This window comes from Ovis aries, chromosome 5 (genome assembly GCF_016772045.2).
Source record: "Ovis aries strain OAR_USU_Benz2616 breed Rambouillet chromosome 5, ARS-UI_Ramb_v3.0, whole genome shotgun sequence".
In the NCBI taxonomy this organism is placed as follows: Eukaryota; Metazoa; Chordata; class Mammalia; order Artiodactyla; family Bovidae; genus Ovis; species Ovis aries.
In genome coordinates this window covers 40739448-40757431 of record NC_056058.1, presented here as the reverse complement: position 1 = coordinate 40757431, position 17984 = coordinate 40739448, and the positions used below count along the sequence as shown (strand labels likewise).

General features: G+C 52.6%; 1 protein-coding gene across 1 annotated transcript; it reads left to right on the top strand.

Annotated features, from left to right (window-relative positions):
- Nucleotides 1-1669: 1669 nt before the first annotated feature.
- Nucleotides 1670-11506, top strand: SPMAP2 (sperm microtubule associated protein 2). Its single transcript, XM_060416625.1, has 10 exons — nt 1670-1977; nt 2772-2888; nt 3029-3100; nt 3520-3581; nt 4235-4304; nt 5377-5494; nt 7637-7796; nt 10883-11027; nt 11062-11220; nt 11407-11506. Exons 1-10 carry the CDS (start codon nt 1670-1672, stop codon nt 11504-11506), a joined length of 1311 nt encoding a protein of 436 aa, XP_060272608.1.
- The last annotated feature ends 6478 nt before the right edge of the window (nt 11507-17984 follow it).

Genomic DNA, 17984 nt, shown 5'->3' with positions numbered 1-17984 from the left:
TTCCAAATACAGTCGCTACTCCTTGCCCCAACCCTTTGGATTTTCCTGCTGTACTGCAAGTAGTAGGAGCTTGGCCTTGGGCCGCAAAAAGCTGGATGAGGGGCAGGGAGGGGGCCCCTGCAGGGTGGTGGGGGCAGGGTGGCAGGTAGTAGGGACCCCGCAGACCTTCCTGAGCCACTTCGGCAAACTCCCTCAGGACCCAGGACTGGATGGGGAGGGTGGGCTTCAATGATGCCTTGTTGGGTGCAGACAGCCCCAAGTTGCCACTTGAAATCACAGTCTGTTACTTCCTGTGTGTCTGGCCCCTGGGCTGGTCTCAATTGTTCATTGAGTCCCCCCAAGTTCCCAAGAGAATTAATTGTGTCAAGTAATGGGAAGTCCAGATAGAAGGCTCCAGGGTTGCCAGGTTCGGAGGCTCAACAACAACTTTCAGGCTCAAATCCTGCTGGTCTCAGGGTCACAGTGTGACAGGGAAGAACAAACCTAATTCCACATTACATCTGCTCCCTGTGGCCTGTGCTTACCCCTGCTGGCTATGCACCTCTCCAAAAAGGATGCTGCCTGCTGTCTGTTCTCAGGGCTCTGACCTCCAAGAGCCCACTCATATGAAGATGAAGAGTTGTGGAGCAGAGAATAACATGTGTCTTGTTAGAGGTTTACAGGAGCTTCGTGACCTGACCTGCATGGACGGCTGCAGGAACAAAGAATTCCTGTACCAGCAAGTTTGCAACAACAACCACACCCCTCCCTTACCTGGCCTTAAAAAGGTTTTACTGAATCCCTCTGGGGAGTTCAGGGTGTTGGGGTGGAAGCCACCCCTCTCCTTGTATGGCCTGTGATAAATGTTTCTCTGCTTCAGACTCTAATGTTGTGGTTTGTTTGGCCTCACTGTGCATCGGGCACATGGACTTGTGACCAGGACCAAGATGGCTGCCTGAGCTCCAGACATCACACATAGTCCCAGAAACAACTGAGAAGAGAGAGTCTCTTCCTCCTGTCTCCTTTAAAGGCAGAGGATGCCATCCCCCAAAGCCCCTGCAGACACCCTCTCCGGTCCCATTTCTGAGCCTGTCCCAGGAACGGTGTAGGACTGCTGGTGAACTGTCACCACCAGCGGCAACTCCCCCATCTGAGCACAAATAGGTCTAACTAAGAGGAAGTGTAGGGTGAGCTGAGTGTGCTCCAGCAGGAGCCCTTCCCTGAGAGGCACCCCCAGGCCCCAGTGGATGGGGTGCTCTCAGCCCCTGGCCTGGGAAGGCTACTTTCTACGAGGCAGACACAGACACTAAAGGAGAGAGGAATAAGTGAGGGACGTCATCTCAGGCCATGCCAAAGACCACAGAAAAGCCATGCCAGACGCCAAGATGCAGAGAGACCTGGGGATCGGCCTGCCTTCCAGAGGAGGCGCCGCCAGGATGAGTGTGGGCAGAGGAGAGGGCACATGTTTAGGGGACAGGACAGCAGAGCAGCAGAAAGGGACCAGCAGGTGAGGCTGGAGGGCTGGGTGGCCCCGGGAGCCTCAGTGCCGTCTGGGTAGGGGGGGCACCTGCAGACAGACGTGCTGGGGGTGGAATGTGGGCCGAGAATGTGGGCAGGCCATTCTCCGGTTGCTGGGTGACCACAGACACATTTGGGTGTTGCGGGAGCAAGGCTGGGGAGGGCCTGGCACATGGGGGACCACCAGCAAAACTCGTTCTATAACCACCACAATTCGGAAGCCGAGGACCAGCCAGAGAGGGGGCAGGATGATGTCTCACTGGGCCTCCAGGGCACGGTATATGAGAATATAGGGTCCAAGGACTCCAAGTTCCAGGGTCTGGATGATGGGGACCTGAAACTGGAAGGCCAGGAAGAGGAGATTCCCCCTGAGGAGGTGGCTGAGGAAGAATCTGTGGATGCCCAGAACCCAGAAGAGGCCCTCTTGGAGCTCGAGAGGGTTCTGGAGAAAGACATGGAGGAGGGCGTGCCTGAGATGAGGTGGGCTGGGGAGCGGGCACCCAGGTTGGGGTGTGGCAGGGGTGTCCCTGGGGGTGGCTGCACTGGCCTGTGGGCTCTGGACCTGTGCCCCCGCTCTTAAGGGTGAAGGGGTCAGCTCTTTGCTGCCCTGAGGAGGATGTCGGCAAACCGCTCCGTCCATGTGGCAGGAGACTTGGAGTGGGCAGAGGTCAGATGGCAGAGTTGAGAGGTTGTGAGCAGCCATCCATAGACAGAAAAATAAGCTCTAAAGCTGAAATCCTTCCAAGTACCACAGATCACCAGAAATGTTTTTGGGTGAGAGGAGGACACCAGGAAATGAGTGGGTGCTCCCTCCTACCTGTGGGACCCTGTGCCCTGGGATATGCCTGGGTTCCTTAGCTGAAAGTTCTCAGCCCCTATTCCTGGGTCAGCACACATCTCCTTGGACACAGACAGGGCCTTTGCCCTCTGGGCACATTGATTTCTGGCTCCCACAGAGCTGGTATGACGAGTACACAGATGGCGTGTGATGTGGCTGGTCAGGCAGGGTAATGGGGGCATGGGTGGGGCTTGGGGAGGACATCTGAGCCAGGAGGGGAGACAGGATGTCTGGGGCCCTCGGGGGCTTCCTGGGGGCACTCACCCTGGCTCAGCGTCCCCTTTGGGGCCCAGCAGGAGGAAATTGAGGGACTGGCTGGTGGCAGACCAGGTCTTGGCGGTGCTGGGTTCTCCTCTAGAGGACAGGGCGGGAGCAGAAGTGTGGGGCCACCTGCTGGGGGAGCAAGGGCTGGATCTCACCATCTGCCTCCCCCCAGGCAGCTCTCCATCTCCCAGAGGATCCCTCGCACCTCCGTGAGCCCAGAGAGGAAGAAGAGGAGGCGGCTGTTTGAGCTGGCGAAGCCCAAGACCAACTGGCAAGTCTTGAAAGACAGGTGAGGCAATGGGCCGGCGGGCAGCTGGCCTGGCTGGTGTGGTGGGAGGGGGGGCAGTCTGAGAGGGGATGCGCAGCAACCCCAGACCGACCTGGTCCAGTGGAGCCCAGTGCGGAGGCTGGCAGGCCTGTCTCCCGCAGGATGGGGTGCTGCTGCAGGGGCCATGCCTGGGTGTCCCCGCGTATGCGGAGCCTGCAGTTCTGTATCTACTGGTGAGTCTGGGGGCCCCCTCCTCTCCTGGGTGGGGGAGGGGAGAGGGCTATGCATTGGGCCCTACCCCAGGATTCTCAGTTCCACCTGGAGCTCTGGACCCCAGCCCCTGCCTGAGATGGGTCTGTGCCAGTACCGCCTGGGCTCCCTTCTCAGTTATGCCTCTTTTTTTCCCCAGCTCCCTCTTTCTCTGAATACCAGCCTTGCTAAATAATCTACGCTCTCCCGTGCCCCTAAGGCCTCCCTGTCGTGTTCCTCTCTGACCTGCCTCTGCTGCCATCCACTTGCTCTCTCCCTTTCTCCCTCTCTAGTTGCATTCCTCCCACTGTTTGTGTTCATGGGGTGCCCTGAGCTCTGCTTCTGAGTGGGGTACACCCGCCGGAGCTGGCTCCCCTCATGAGCCCTGCTGGCTATGTTCCAGGCCATCCGTGTACTGGACAGAGAGATTTCTCAAGGACACCACCCTCACCATCACAGTGCCTGGTAGGTACATCTGCCCTTTGCCTGTGCTTCTTTGTGGGGGTGCTGGAGTGGGGACTGGGGCTGGCCTGGTGCCTATAGCCCAGTTGCCCCTATCTCACCCTGACCTGTGCCTTGCTCTGATAGGGGAGTCTTTGGGGCCTCCCAGGCCCAAGCCTCTCAGGGCCCCTGTGGAACACTCCCCTGTCTTCCAGGAGGGTCCCTCCAGTCTTCCAGGGAAGGTGTCTCCTGTCCTAGCTGGAGGTTGGTCCTGGGGGAGGAGTGGGAGCAAACTCTCCAGGGGAAATTGCAGTTTGCATCTCAGCCAAAGTGGGGTCAGTATGAACTTCACAAAAGACCCCTTTCCTTTCCAGAGCTTGTTTCTGGAGAGACACTCAGAGCCTCAGGGCAAGCTCTCACTCAGGTTTAGAATTCCCCACACCCCCAGTTAGCACAGAGGCCCCCTCAAGCCCAGGCCCATCCTGACTTCAGGCCCAAATCCACAGCAGGGCCAAGGAGCAAAGGGCTCTGAGCAACCCTCTTCATGTGTCCTGTGGTCCCCAGTGGGGGTGTCTGGTATGAGCTGTCACCTGGTGTGAAGCCAGGTCAGGAGGAAGAGAGCCCTAGGTGGGAGGGGAGGGCAGCTTTCCAGGGCAGCTGCTTCTCCTTTTGTGCAGAGGTGTCCCGCCGGGTGGAGGAGCTGGCCCGACCCAAGAGGTTCTATTTGGAGTATTACAACAACAACAGGTAGGGGGTTCCGGGCAGAGACCTCTCTCCATCAGGGTGTCATAGCAGGGGAGGGCCCAGGTCTGGGGGCCAGGTGACCATCCACGCGGCCCGGGCCTCAGGCACCAAGACTTTGAGGCCCAGTAGCCCAGACGGGATGGGATGCTGGTGGGTCTCAAGGCAGGTGCTCAAGTCCCCTAGGCAGAGGGTGGCTCTGAGATTTACAGTTTTAGGTGCCTGCCTCCTGGCGTGACTCTGTCTTAGCACATGGGGCTTCCATGATGGCCAATGTGAGGTCTGAAGTTATTCCACACAGACTCTGCTTTCATCTCTCACTCACACATGGAAAGATAAGTGACTGAGGGGAGTCCCACCTACCAGTGTTAACTGATTCCAGCCACTGGCTCTGTGCCGGTCTTGTGACAATGGCTTTTCCCCTTAATGCTGGTCAGAGCATAATATGGAGGCACCACTGAGGGACCAGTCATCTGGGGTGACCTCTGTGGGACCTGTGATCTGGAATGACCTCCGTACAAACAGTTCTGTCGTGCTCGCCCCGGAGAGGAGGGCACCGGGTCTTCTGTTGGGGTGATAGCATTTATCTGCTTCATTCCAGCCTCACCCCAGATTACAGGTCACACAGAGGTCACCCCAGATTACAGAACTGCACACCAGGCTCACAGAGGTGAAAATAAGAGAGGAATCGGCCTCGGATCAATGAAATAAGGCTGTTTCTGGGGCAGAGGCAGAGCTGAGACATGAGTTTAGGGGGCAGGCAGGGCTCACTTCATCCCTTTGGTCCACCTCCTGACCCATCCTGATGGTGGGGGCTGTGGGGGCGGCAGGGAGGGTATGACCCAGGAGAGCATTGCTCCATCTTTGAGAGGAAGGTGGGCTCTGTTAGGGGTCTTTTAAGGACTCATTTCGGAGGAATTAGAACATCCTCTTCTGCACCAGGCTCCCCTGAACCCCAGAATCAGAGAGGAGTCACACATGCATGCACAGACACATCTTCCTGCAGGGCCAGGGTCTCAGACACACACAGACACGGCCCCCTTGTTGGCTGGGGTCTCAGACTTAGGTTCTCCCTTAGGACCACGTCTATCTGGCCCATTCCGCGGTCCACCTCGGAGTATCGAGCGTCCAACCGCCTGCGGGAACTGGCCACCCCAAAGGTCCGAAACAACATCTGGAGCATAAATATGTCCGAGGTGGGTGCCCTTCCGTCCCTGGAGCTCCCTGGCTCCTTCCGGGGGCCCCGCCTGTCCCCCCCACCCCGGGGCTCAGAGGACACACAAGGATAAGAGGGGACAGGCGTGTGGCTCCTTCTCTTAGCCATCGGGAGTCCCAGTGTGGGTTCAAGAAGCCCCGCCCCTCCACTCCCCCACCTCCACTCCCCCGCCACCCCATCCCGCCTCCGGCTTTTCTTTCCTCCGACCCCTTGAAGGCGGGCAGGGACCACGCTCCCCTGCCAGTCAGGCGAGCGCGGAGGAGAGCCCCAAGCCATCTGCTTGAACGAGTGCATGATAACTGGTTCAGAGGTGACACCAGAGTTCAGTTCATCCTGAATCCGGCCCTTATCTCTCCCCATGGCATGTGGGACCTTATTTCCCCGACCAGGGATCGAACCTGGGCCTCCTGCATTGGAAAAGTGAAAGTGAAAGTCTTAGTTGCTCAGTTGTGTCTGACCATTTGTGACCCCCATGAATTGTAGCCTACTCGGCTCCTTTGTCCTTAGAATTCTCCAGTTGAGAATACTGGAGTTGGTTCCCATTTCCTTTTCCAGGGGATCTTCCCGACCCAAGGATCGAAGCCCTGTCTCTTGCATTGTAGGCAGATTCTTTTACCATCTGAGCTATCTGCATTAGAAGGGAGAGTCTTAACCCCTGGACTACCTGGGAAGTCCTGGGCTGTGTGGTTTAACATGCATCGAAGAGCTTGTCCCTGGGTGTTTTCGTGTGGTTGTTTGATAGATCAACCCTCCCCGCCCGCTCTTGACTTGAAGACTTTTACAACTGAATTCAGACATCACATGGTTTGTGATGGTTTAAAACTATACCAACAATGGGGAGCAGTTTTTCAGAGCTATCCCTCGGGCTGCAGTCCTCATTTTTCCCCAAACAAAACTAACTCACAACTCTCAAAAAGATAAAAAAATAAAAATAAAGTAATAAACATACCAACAATGGTCCAACTAGAAGAATTTAACAATAATACCTTAGTGTTTAAATCCCCAATCCATGTTCCATTTCCCCAGTTGTCTCAAAGAAGGCTTCACAGTCAATTGGATTGGACAAGGATACAGAGGAGAGTCTGGCCTCAGCTTTTCCTGGGAGGTGTACCTGCTGTTTTCCCAGCCCCTGCCCTGCCTCTGCCGGTTCAGCCTTTAAGCCCTTTTGTGCTCCAACACCCTCTGTGGCTCCCCAGTGCCTGAGAAAGCTGGCAGAATGGGGCCTTCTCCACCCTTACTCTCCCTTGTGCCTCCCAGGGGACTAAATGAAGGTCCCTCAACAAGTCTTCGGCCCTGGCATGCACAGGGCATGGAGTAGTCATCAATATTATTTGAACGAGTGGATGAATGAATTTTCCCTGCCTGTCACCCCTCCAGGCTGGCGGTTCCCTGAGGGTAGGACTGCAGGCTGATTCATCCACCTCAGCTGTTGACTGGAGCTGTGCAGACTGTTGATGGGGGGAGAGAAGGAGGGGAAGAAAGGAGGGGGGATGGAATGGGTGGTTGAGAGGGACATGAAATTGTAAACACCAGGATGTCTTTGGTATGAGTAGTGTATGTGATTTCTAAGCAGCACAATTTCAGGAGGAAAGAGACACAAATTTTAATGATGGCCCTAAGGATCATTTCAGCCAAACCTCTGCCTCTGGGCAGTATCCTACCCAGCAGAGTGCACCCAGGGGAGAGCTTCTGTAAAACGTTAAATGTTTCACAGAAACAAAGTGCTTGTACAGTTTGCCTTCCTACCAGCCATGCATCGGATCTCTGTCCTCCCACCTTCTTGCCAGGGCTGGATAATGCCAGGCTTGGTCACTTTTGCCAAATTTGTTGGCATGGAGTGATATTTTGCTGTTTTAATTTATATTTCCCTGGTGCACAGAAAGGATTATTGATCCTTTGGGTTTACTTTCCTTCATGATTAGCTATTTCCTACTGATTTTTCATGGTATTGACTTAGAGAACCTCTTTATATATGATGGCTACTAATCCTTTGCTAAACACACTGTAGACTAACTTCCTAGCCAGTCTTCTGTCTTTCAGCATTGCTTACGGGATCTTTTGACCCAGGGGTGTGTAAAACAGCACAGGCTGCTTTACTCTTTCCCTCTAACTTTGTTTCTAGGTGTCCCAAGTGTCCAGGGCAGCCAAGATGGCCATTCCCAGTTCGAGGATCATCCGACTGGCAAAGCCCAAGGCTCCAGCCACCCTACTGGAAGAGTGGGACCCCATGCCAAAACCCAAGCCACATGTGTCAGACTATAACCGCCTACTTCAGTTGGCCAGTAAGTGGGTCCCGGGGGTGCTTGACATCTCATGAAGCACCCTTCCACACTGGATGCAGTTGGGAGCAGCCAGTCCACTTGGAGCTGGTTCTGCAAGATTCGTGTTCCCCTGACTCCCACTAACCTGCAGACCCACTGTTTGAATCGCTGTGGGCAGTTCATACTGCAGCTGCTTGCATTCCCTGGGGGCTGGCAGAGGGCATCACCCACCCTGGGATGGGGGTTGTGGGCCTGAGCCAAGTGCGTCATCTGAGTGGGTCTTCCAGCATGTAGGTGCAGAAGGGAAACCTGGGATGCAGGCCAGTGCCTGGAGAGCCAAGCTGGGACCTAAGGGTGCTGGCCAGAGGCTCTTCCTGTCCTTGAAAACAAAGGAAGACCTGACTCCCCCACAGCAGAAGTAATATGCAGTGATTGTAAAGAATCTGAAAAATGTAGCAAGGCATGAAGAAAGGGATCTCACCACCCAAAGGCAGTCAGGGGCTTTGGGAAACTCAAGTGTGCCCGGCTCCTGGTACAGGATCACCAGGGAGCTTGACTGGCTATTTCCGTTTACTCTGCTGTGTCTTTTTCTCAGTTTCCTATTTCCCGTTTTTATTGGGGGGTTGGGGGAGGGAATTAATTTGCAGCAGCTCTATGTAAGATGATCACTTACCCCTTGTTGAGTACTTTGCAAAGTACCTTCTTCCCAGTCATTTTCCTCTTGCTTATAGTTTCTTTTGTTTGTTGATTCATCAATCTGTTCCCTTGGTGGTGGTTTAGTTGCTCAGTTGCGTCCATGACTCTGAGACCCTGTGGACCGTAGCCAGGCTCCTCTGTCCATGGGATTCTCCAGGCAAGAGCACTGGAGTGGGTTGCCATTTCCTCCTCCAGGGGATCTTCCCGACCCAAGGATTGAACTCAAGTCTCCCGCATTGCAGGCAGATTCTTTACCACTGAGCCACCAGGGAAGCCCCTTAAATATTTGTTAAAGTATTCGTTGAATTTGTTAAAGATTGGTTAAATGAACAGAGACACAAGCATACACGCACTTCTGCCTCTCTCTCTCACACACACACACGCATGGACACAGACACATGTGGAACATAAGCACATGTATGTTTGTACATACACAGGTATGTGTATTCATCCAGACTTCACAGGAGCATGTTATCAACGCACATCCCTCTGTGTGTGTGTATGGATAAGACTGGTGTAGGGCCGTGTATTTCCAACTGTAGACTCCCACCCACTGATGGTTCTGACCAGCATTTAAAAAGTGAAGAGAGGAAACATGCAGTGCAGGGTCCTTGGGCAACACTGGTCCATGTAGTATGGGTTCTGTGTGGCTGTGGGCGGGTTGCACTGTTAACTTGTGACCAATAGATTTTCACAGCCCAGATGTTACGACAGGGGGAGACCCTGAGTCTCCCTGAGGACTCCAGGAAGGTGGGCTCTGGCAGGTCCTCCCAAGGCCCCCCAGTACCCTCTTTGGGGTCCCCAGCACAGGCTCCCATTCTTTTCACTGAGTGCCTCTCCCCAGAGCTGCAGCTCCTCTGCTGAGTGGAGATGGCCTTTTTGCATTTGCAGAGTCTTGGGGCAAAGAGGGGTTTGGAAAGGAAACTTCTGAAGGGCCTAGAGATAGGAGTGCTCACCAGTAGTCACCAGTGGTCACTCTCTCCTCGCCCTCATGCGGGCCAAGCCCCGAGGCTCCCACTGTGAGGGAAGGGGTGGTGAAGAGGTAGGGGGTCCAAGCGGGAGCAGGGCCAGGGCTCCTGGCCAGTGAGTGGTGGGCCCGGCTGAGCCACAGGTCTACTCTGAGACCTGTCTGTCCATGACTGAAATGGACTGAATGTCAATAAACCTGTTGATTTAATTCAGTTAATGGATTTTATTAAAATTAAATAGGATAAAATCCCAGTCCATATGGGGTGCTGGTCACATGTAGCTGGTGGACCCTATGGGGAGGACCCAGCTGGGGCCACAGGTGCATGGGCAGTGGGGCTGATGGAGCCCCTGCCTCACCCCCAGGCACCAGGGCACCTATGTCTGCCCCTCCAGTCTCTGCCTGGGCCCATGACCATTTGGGACATTGTTCTTTATGACTCACCCTTCAAAATGCACAGTTCAGTACTTCCCAGTACACTCACAGATAGCTGTGGGCACATTACTAAAACCTATTTTATTTATTTAAAAATTATATATTATTTTATTTATTTAAAAAATTTTATTGAAGTGTAGTTGAATTACAGTATTGTGTTAATTTTTGCTGAACAGCAAAGTGACTCAGTTATACACATTCTTTTTCATATTTTTTCCCATTATCTTTTATCACAGGAATTTTCAACTCTTAATTTTGCATTGGGATATAACCGGTTAACAATGCTGTGACAGTTTCAGGTGAACAGTGAAGAGACTCAGGCATACACATACATGTATCTGTTCTCTCCCAAACTCCCTCCCATCCTGGCTGCCACGTACCATTGAGATATAGAACATAGCAGCAGAGTTCCAAGTATCACCGCATATTGACTATAGTCCCCTGTGCTCTACAGTGGGAACTTGTCGTTTGTCCATCCTGTGTATAATATAGTTTGCCCATCCTGTGTATAATATAGTTTGCATCTGCTCACCCCAAGCCACCAATCCTTCCCTTCCCTGCCACCTCCCCCACTGGCACCCATCAGTCTGTTCCCTATGTCCCACACAATCAATTCCAGAACATTCCACCACTCCAAAGTGACGCCCCATCTCCATCAGCTGGCCCCCTCAGCCCCTCCCCATCCCCATGACCACCAGGAACCCACTCACTTTGTGGGCCAGCCTGTTCTGGATGTTTCCCACCAGTGGAATCACACCCTGTGTGTCCTTCTGTGTCTGCTTCTGTCACTGAGCATCATGTTCTCAGGGTCCATCCATGTGGTAGCCAGTGTCAGGACTTCTCTTCATGGCTGAGTGATGCTCAGGCGTGTGGAGGGACGCGTGTGTTTATCCATCATCTGCCGAGGGACAGGACATTGAACTTGGGAGCTCTGACTCAGAAGATCGCGCTCCGTGGGGAAGGCAGGCTCTGGCTGCTGACACTGCGCCCCCTCTCCCGCCCCCTCCAGTGCCCAAGGCCCAGTCAGACAAGTGTGTTCCTGACCGCGACCCGCGCTGGGAGGTGCTGGAGGTCACCAAGAAGGCAGTGGCTAGTCCCCGCATCCTGTCTCTGGCAAAACCCCGAGTGCGGAAGGACCTGAATGAGGGCTACGACCCCTCCCACGTGTCCCCTGCCGCCCTGGTGGCTCAGGCGTCCCCTCGCCTGTACGAGCTCGCTACCCCCAAGACCATCACCAAGAAAGCATGAGCCTCAGGCCTGGCCCCTGAGCCCGTTCCCAGTAAACACCCAAGTGCAACCTGACCCTGTGTGTGGCTCTGAGCGCCTTGGCCTGGAGGCGGGAGGACAGTGGCTGAAAAGAGGAGACAATAATAATAATGATGATGTTTACGTTTGCATCCAGCCTGCAGTCCTGCAGCCTTTTTTCCCACTCACGTTCCCCTGCAGTCGCCAGCCCCTCGGACAGCACACCTCCCCCTCCCCATGTCAGAAATTTCCCTCTGAGTCCTTCTGTCCCCATTTGCTGATCTATAGTGTCCACAGCATCTCGAGCTCTGTGATGAACCAGCTAATGCCTGCTGCACAATTAGTGATCTTTGCAGGGGGGTACCTGTTGGAGACCATCAGTGTCTGAGGTCCCCATGTGGGGACCATTGTGCTGAGGTGGAGACTCAGGGTCACAGAGTTGGTGAAAGACCCACAGTCCCCATCCCCATGTGAGTTTCCTACAGCAGCTGGAACAAGTCACCTCAAACAGGGGGCTGGAAGCCACACAGATTCATTCTCTGACAATCCTGAAATCAGGAGTCTAGCTCGGGCGTCACAGGGCTGAATCTAGGCTTGGGCAGGGCTGGTCCTTCTGGAGGCTCCCGGGGAGCACGGGCTCCCCACTTTTCCAGCTTCTAGAGGCACCGCATCCCTGGCTTGTGGCCCCTCCCTCCATCCTCACAGCCAACAGCACAGCATCTCCTGTCTCTCTGCCTCTGACACCCACTCCTTCTCATAAGGATCCTGTGATGATACTAGGACCCCTGGGGATTCCAGGGTAATCCCCATCTCAGGGGTCTTAGCTTAATCCCATCTGCAAAGTCCCTTCTGCCTCATGACATGTTTACAGGCCCAGGGACCAGGATGGGGGTGTCTCTGGGGCTGTTGTTCTGCTGAGCACAGTGGGAGAATCTCTTGTCTGCATCTGCAGTCCTAGACAGTCTCGTTTGCCTCTGGCTCCTGCTCATTCACTTGGGGACCAATTGCTGGGTCCTGAAGGGGTGGCATGCTGACTGCCCTCACGTCTTCTCTCAAGCCCACCACGCGTCAGGTCCCGAGCCATGATTCCCAGACGCTTTGAGGACACTACTTCACTCAGTAATGTAAAGGACAGTTGTTTAGTATTAACAGGTCCAGTATTAACAGTATTAACAGTATTAACAGGTGCAGACCTGGACAGAGGTTCAGAAGAAAAAGGTTAAAAAGAAGCTCACCCTCATCTTCTCTGGATGACCCGGCAGCACAGATGGATGGATGGATGGATGCCTCACTGAGCCTGTGGGTGCCGCTGAGTGCAGGTTTTTTGCGGGCGGGCAGGGTGATGGCCACGCACGCTCGTCTGATGATGATGTGACCCCTGCTCTCTCCCTGCTGCTCTGGTGGGTACCACTGTTGTGATGAAGCCCAGAAGCATATCCACGCAGACTCACACCCCGGTAAGTCAGGAGTCCCGCCTGGAACCAGGGTGGCCTGCATCCAGCAGGGTGGACTATGGGGTCAGCTGATTCCCTGAGCCTGGGAACATGGCATGCTGGACATGGCTCTGCAGACAGGGCCCAGGGAGGTTGTCGTGGGTTCCCTGGGTGGGTCCAGTACCGTAGCATGTCCTAAGAGAGAAGCTGAGGAGACAGGGTGACACCAAAGCCATGCATTGCGCCCTGGCCTGAGGCGGGAGGGACACAGCCCTGAAAGGCCCCACGGCCTCCCCTTGGGCCTCAGGAGGGAGGGGGGAGGCCCTGCGGACACACCCGACCCCCAGGGGATTAGGGTCTGTTGTTTCAGCCACTGATGTGTGGTGAGTAGGAAACCAGTGGAGGTTAGAAATCTTAGACCCTTGGTACCTGCTGTGCTGGCAAAGTGCAGCTCCACCAATAGGGGTGGTCAGCCCTAGGGACCTCGTGCCACAACACAAAACGAGGCTTTAAACCAGCCGAGTGTCCAAAACGGCGCACTCATTCTCTTGTCAAAGACCCCTCGTGTTTTAGCGTTCCTCTTCAAGCTGAGAAAAAAGCACTGCACACTGACATGTCCCGAAGAAATAAAATGTGACCTTAACTGCCCACATGTCAACTATTATATCGTGATTTAGTGAGCGGATAAAGAGGCATGTATACTTCGTGAGTCCAGTGTGATCTGTGTTCTGCTTTGTTGAGAACAGAAAGGAAAATCTATCTGTCTGGGTTTTACCATCACCGACGCAGGTGAGTGTAGCCACCCCTGCAGTCAGCTTCCGCAAGTTTAAGTCCTGCCTGAAGCTGCTCTGAGTCCAGGCTCTTCTCCTGGACTGGCAGCTGCTTGCTGACCCTGCAGGCTGAAGTGTCCAGGACTCAGTAAACCAGAAAGTGTTTGGGCGGAGGCGACTCTGTGACCCTCATTCTCAGGGTTGATGCTGGCTCACTGCAAAACAGCCATCAGTTCTTACCCTCTACTCTTCCCCAGTATCATATTGGACGCCTTCTGTGCTATGGGTTCATCTTCCGGCGTCATATCTTTTTGCCTTTTCATAACTGTCCATGGGATTTTCCAGGCAGGAATACTGGAGGGGGCTGCCATTTCCTTCTCCAGAGGGTCACGTTTTGTCAGAAGCCTTCACTCTGAACTGTCCTTCTCAGGTGGGCTTGCGCAGCACAGCTCAGAGCTTCATTGAGTTACAATACTTTGGCCACCTGATGCGAAGAGCTGACCCATTGGAAAAGACCCTGATGCTGGGAAAGATTTGAGGGCCAAAGGAGAAGGGGGTGGCAGAGGATGAGATGGTTAGAGAGCATCACTGACTCAATGGACATGAATTTGAGCAAACTCTGGGAGATAGTGAAGGACAGAGGGGCCTGGCGCACTGCAGTCAGTAGAGTTGCAAACAGTTGACCATGCCTGAGTGACTGAACAACAACATGTCTGCTCAGGGTCAGGACCTGCCCTGTGATTCATCTGGATAGTACAGAAATGGGCTTGTTCACGTTTCCTGACAGGACCGGCATCAGGCTCAGTTCTTCCCCTTTACCTTACCACTTTAAACTTATGTTACCTCTTTTATGTTTTTTTAAATGTTTCAAAATATGACTCAAGCTCTGTGTCAGGGGCTATAGGTTCCCAGGAACCAGACCATGAGACAGAGGCTGGGACGGAGAAGCATCGGGGATTGGCCCTCATGGTCACCACTGGTAGGACTCTGAGAAGAGGTGACAGAGTCCCCGCAGGTCCGGCGGGAGCTCTGGAGCCTCATGCTGTCCCCGTTGGCCTCTGTGCATTCCCAGCAGTGGGGAAACTTCTTGTGTGTGTGATGTGGGGGGGTGGGGTATGGGGGTGTGTGCGGGGGGGACAGACCTACTCGCAATACCCACCTTCCCGGATCGGCTCAGGTCAGGGTGATGTCTGCAGGAAATGGTTCCTCCAGGGCTGCTTTTTCTGGGTGGGGGGGAACTTGCAACAGAAAGATTAAGGGGCTCCCCTGGTGGCTCAGTGGTTAAGAATCTGCCTGTCAGCGCAGGAGACACGAGTTCAATCCCTGGTCTGGGAACATCCCACATGCTGCGGATCAACTAAGCCTGTGCACCACAGCTACTGAGCCTGTGCTCTAGAGCCCGTGCTCCGCAACAAGAGAAGCCCACACAGCAGGACTAGAGAGTAGCCCCTGCTGGCTGCAACTAGAGAAAAGCCCACACAGCAGGGAAGACCCAGCACAGCCAAACATGAATCAACAACACTAAAGAATAAGACAGCTTAGTGGATGAACCGCTGCCCCGAGCTGCAAGCACCCAGCACCCCTCCCCTCTGCCGGCTCTCCCTCGGCTGGGCTCAGCTGTGGGGGTACCCCAGACCTTAGCCCACTGCTCAACTGTCAGGCCAGGCACAGCAGTGCCAGGAGAAGGGACTCAGAGGCCCTGCCCATCGCCCTGCTGGACGGTGCATCCTTTGTGCTGCTCACAGGCCAGGAACACCCTCTGCAGCTCTCTTTTTCCTCCCTGACGTCTCTGCTGAAGACACTGCTTTTTATTTTCCTAGTTTCCTTTCCTGTCCTCTTTATTTGAAATCATTCTGGTTTACAGAATGATAGAAAAAGCAGAGTAAGAAAACCCCTGTAAACTTTGCCCCCAGACTCAGCCATGCAGTTTGCCTACCTGCTCTGTCATTTGCTCTCCCTTCCATGTCTGTGTTTCGTAGACAGAAAACACATCTTTCTGAAGATCTTGAGAGTGAGCTGCATATTCGTGGCCCTTGACCCCTGTCACCATTCACTGCGGTGACTCTAACAAAAAGGCCACGGACTGGGGGCTTATGAATAACAGCGATTGTGTTTCTCATCTGCAGACTGGAGTCCAGGATCGGGGTGCCAGCAGATGTGTGGTTTGGTGAGGATTTGCTTCCTGGTTCAAAGGCCATCTTCTGGCTGTGCCCTCATAGGGCAGAAGGGCTGAGGGAGCATTCTGGGGTCTCTCTCATCAGGGCAGTAATCCCTTCATGGTGGCTCTGCCCTTCTGATATAATCACATGCCAAGAGCCCACCTCCTCTAACACCAGCACACTGGGGATTGTGTTTTAATATACCAATTTTTACGGCACACAGATATTTTGCCTACAACTGCTCCTAAAGGCTTCAGTGTGAATTTTCTAAGAAGTACATTCTCTTATAGAATCACAGAACAGCTACTGATTCCAGGAAGCTTAATGCTGATACAGTGCATTATTCCATCTACATCTGAGTTTCAGCTTTGTCAGTTGACCTAGTGATTTCCCTCCAACCTACCGGATCCAGCCCAGCATCAGGCAATGTGTTTAGTTCTCACATCTGGAACATTTCCACAGATCGGTCTTTTATGGTATTGATATTTTTGAAGAAACTGTCCTTTTCCCCCTTGTTTATGTTGTTGTTCAGTCGCTAACTTGTGTCCGACTCTTTGTGACCCGTGGACTGCAGCACACCAGGCTCCTCTGTCCTTCATTATCTCCCTAGTTTGCTCAAATTTATGTCCATTGAGTCAGTGATGCCCTTTAATCATCTCATTCTCTGCTGCCTTCTTCTCCTTTTGCCTTCAACCTTTCCCAGCATCAGAGTCTGTTCCAATGAGTGAGCTCTTCACATCAGGTGGTCAAAGTATTGGATTGATTCCCTTTAGGATTGCCTGGTTTGATCTTCTTGCAGTCCAAGGGACTCTCAAGAGTCTTCTCCAGCACCACAATTCAGAAGCATCAGTTCTTTGGCATCTAGTCTTCTTTATGGTCCAACTCTACATCTGTACATGACTACTAGAAAAACTGTAGCTTTGACTATATGGACCTTTGTTGGCAAAGTGATGTCTGCTTTTTAATATGCTATCTAGGTTTGTCATAGGTTTTCTTTCCAGGAACAAGTGTCTTAATTTCATGGCTGCAGTCACTGTCTGCAGTGACTTTGGAGCCCAAGAAAATAAAATCTGCCACTGCTTCCACTTTTCCCCCTTCTATTTGCTGTGAAGTGATGGGCTTGGGTGCCACAATCTTCTTTTTTTTTTTTTTTTGAATGTTGAGCTTTAAGCCAGCTTTTCCACTCTCCTCTTTCACACTCATCAAAAGGCTCTTTAGTTCCTCTTCACGTTCTGCCTTTGGAATGGTGTGTATGTGTGCTTAGTCACTCAGTTATGTCCAATTCTTTGTGACCGTTTGGACTGTAGCCTGCCATGCTCCTCTGTCCATGGGATTTCCCAGGCTAGAATACTGGAGTGAGTTGCCATTTCCTCCTCCAGGGGATCTTCTGGACCCAGGGATCGAACTTGTGTCTCCTGTGTCTCCTGCCCTGCAGGCATATCGGGGAAGCCCATATTGAAGTGGTATCATCTGCATATCTGAGGTTGTTGATATTTCCCCTGGCAGTCTTGATTCCAGCTTGTGATTCATCCAGTCTGGCATTTCGCATGATGCACTCTGCATATAAGTGAAATAAGCAGGGTGATAATACACAGCCTTGTCCTACCCCTTTCCCAATGTTGAACCAGTCAGTTGTTCCATGTCTGGTTCTAACTGTTGTTAATAGAATGTTCCTTATTTGAAGTTTGTGTGAAGTCCCTCAAATATAGACACAGGTTGTGTATTCCTGGGCACAAGTGATGGTCTTTCTCAGGGCACACTTCCTCCCCTCACTTGTGGGGTTAATGTTTCTCACCTGGTGGGATGGTTGCCTCATTTCTCTACTCTAATCTGTGGGAAGAGACTTACACATTTTTATTTTTAAATTTTATTTGATTGAGGTATTACTGATTTATAATGTTGTGTTTAATTTCTGCTATACAGCAAAGTGATTCAGTTATGCATATATATACATTCTGTTCATACTTTTCCATTATGGTTTACCACAGGATGTTGAATGTAGTTCTCTGTGCTCTACAGAAGGACCTTGTTGTTTACCCATCCTATATAGAATAGTTTGTGTCTGCTAACCCCGGACTCCCGGTACAGCCCTCCCTCACTCCCCCCCCATCCCCCCTGGCAATCATAAGTCTGTTCTCTAAGTTTGTGAGTCTGTTTCTGTTTTGTAGATGCTCATTTGTGTCGTATTTTAGAGTCCACATATAAGTGGTATCATATGTTATTTGTCTTTGTCTGGCTCCCTTCTTTCCCTGACTTTCATATTTAGTATGAAAATCTTCAGGTCCATCCTTGTTGCTGCAATTGACATCATTTCATTTTTTATGGCTGAATAATATTCCATTGTATATATGTACCAGGTCTTCTATATCCATTCATCTGTTGATGGACATTTAGGTTTTTTTCTGTGTCTTGGCTATTGTGTATAGTGCTGCTATGAACATTGGGATGCATGTGTCTTTTTGAATTATAGTTTTGTTTGGACATATGCCCAGGATTGGGATTGC

What these genes read in the sequence shown, in the direction of transcription:
- SPMAP2 (XM_060416625.1), top strand. Translation starts at nt 1,670, where the DNA reads ATGGGGGACCACCAGCAAAACTCGTTCTATAACCACCACAATTCGGAA. An exon ending in TGGCAAGTCTTGAAAGACAG is followed by an intron (nt 2,889 to 3,028) that starts GTGAGGCAATGG and finishes TGTCTCCCGCAG; the next exon opens with GATGGGGTGCTGCTGCAGGG. An exon ending in GGAGCATAAATATGTCCGAG is followed by an intron (nt 5,495 to 7,636) that starts GTGGGTGCCCTT and finishes CTTTGTTTCTAG; the next exon opens with GTGTCCCAAGTGTCCAGGGC.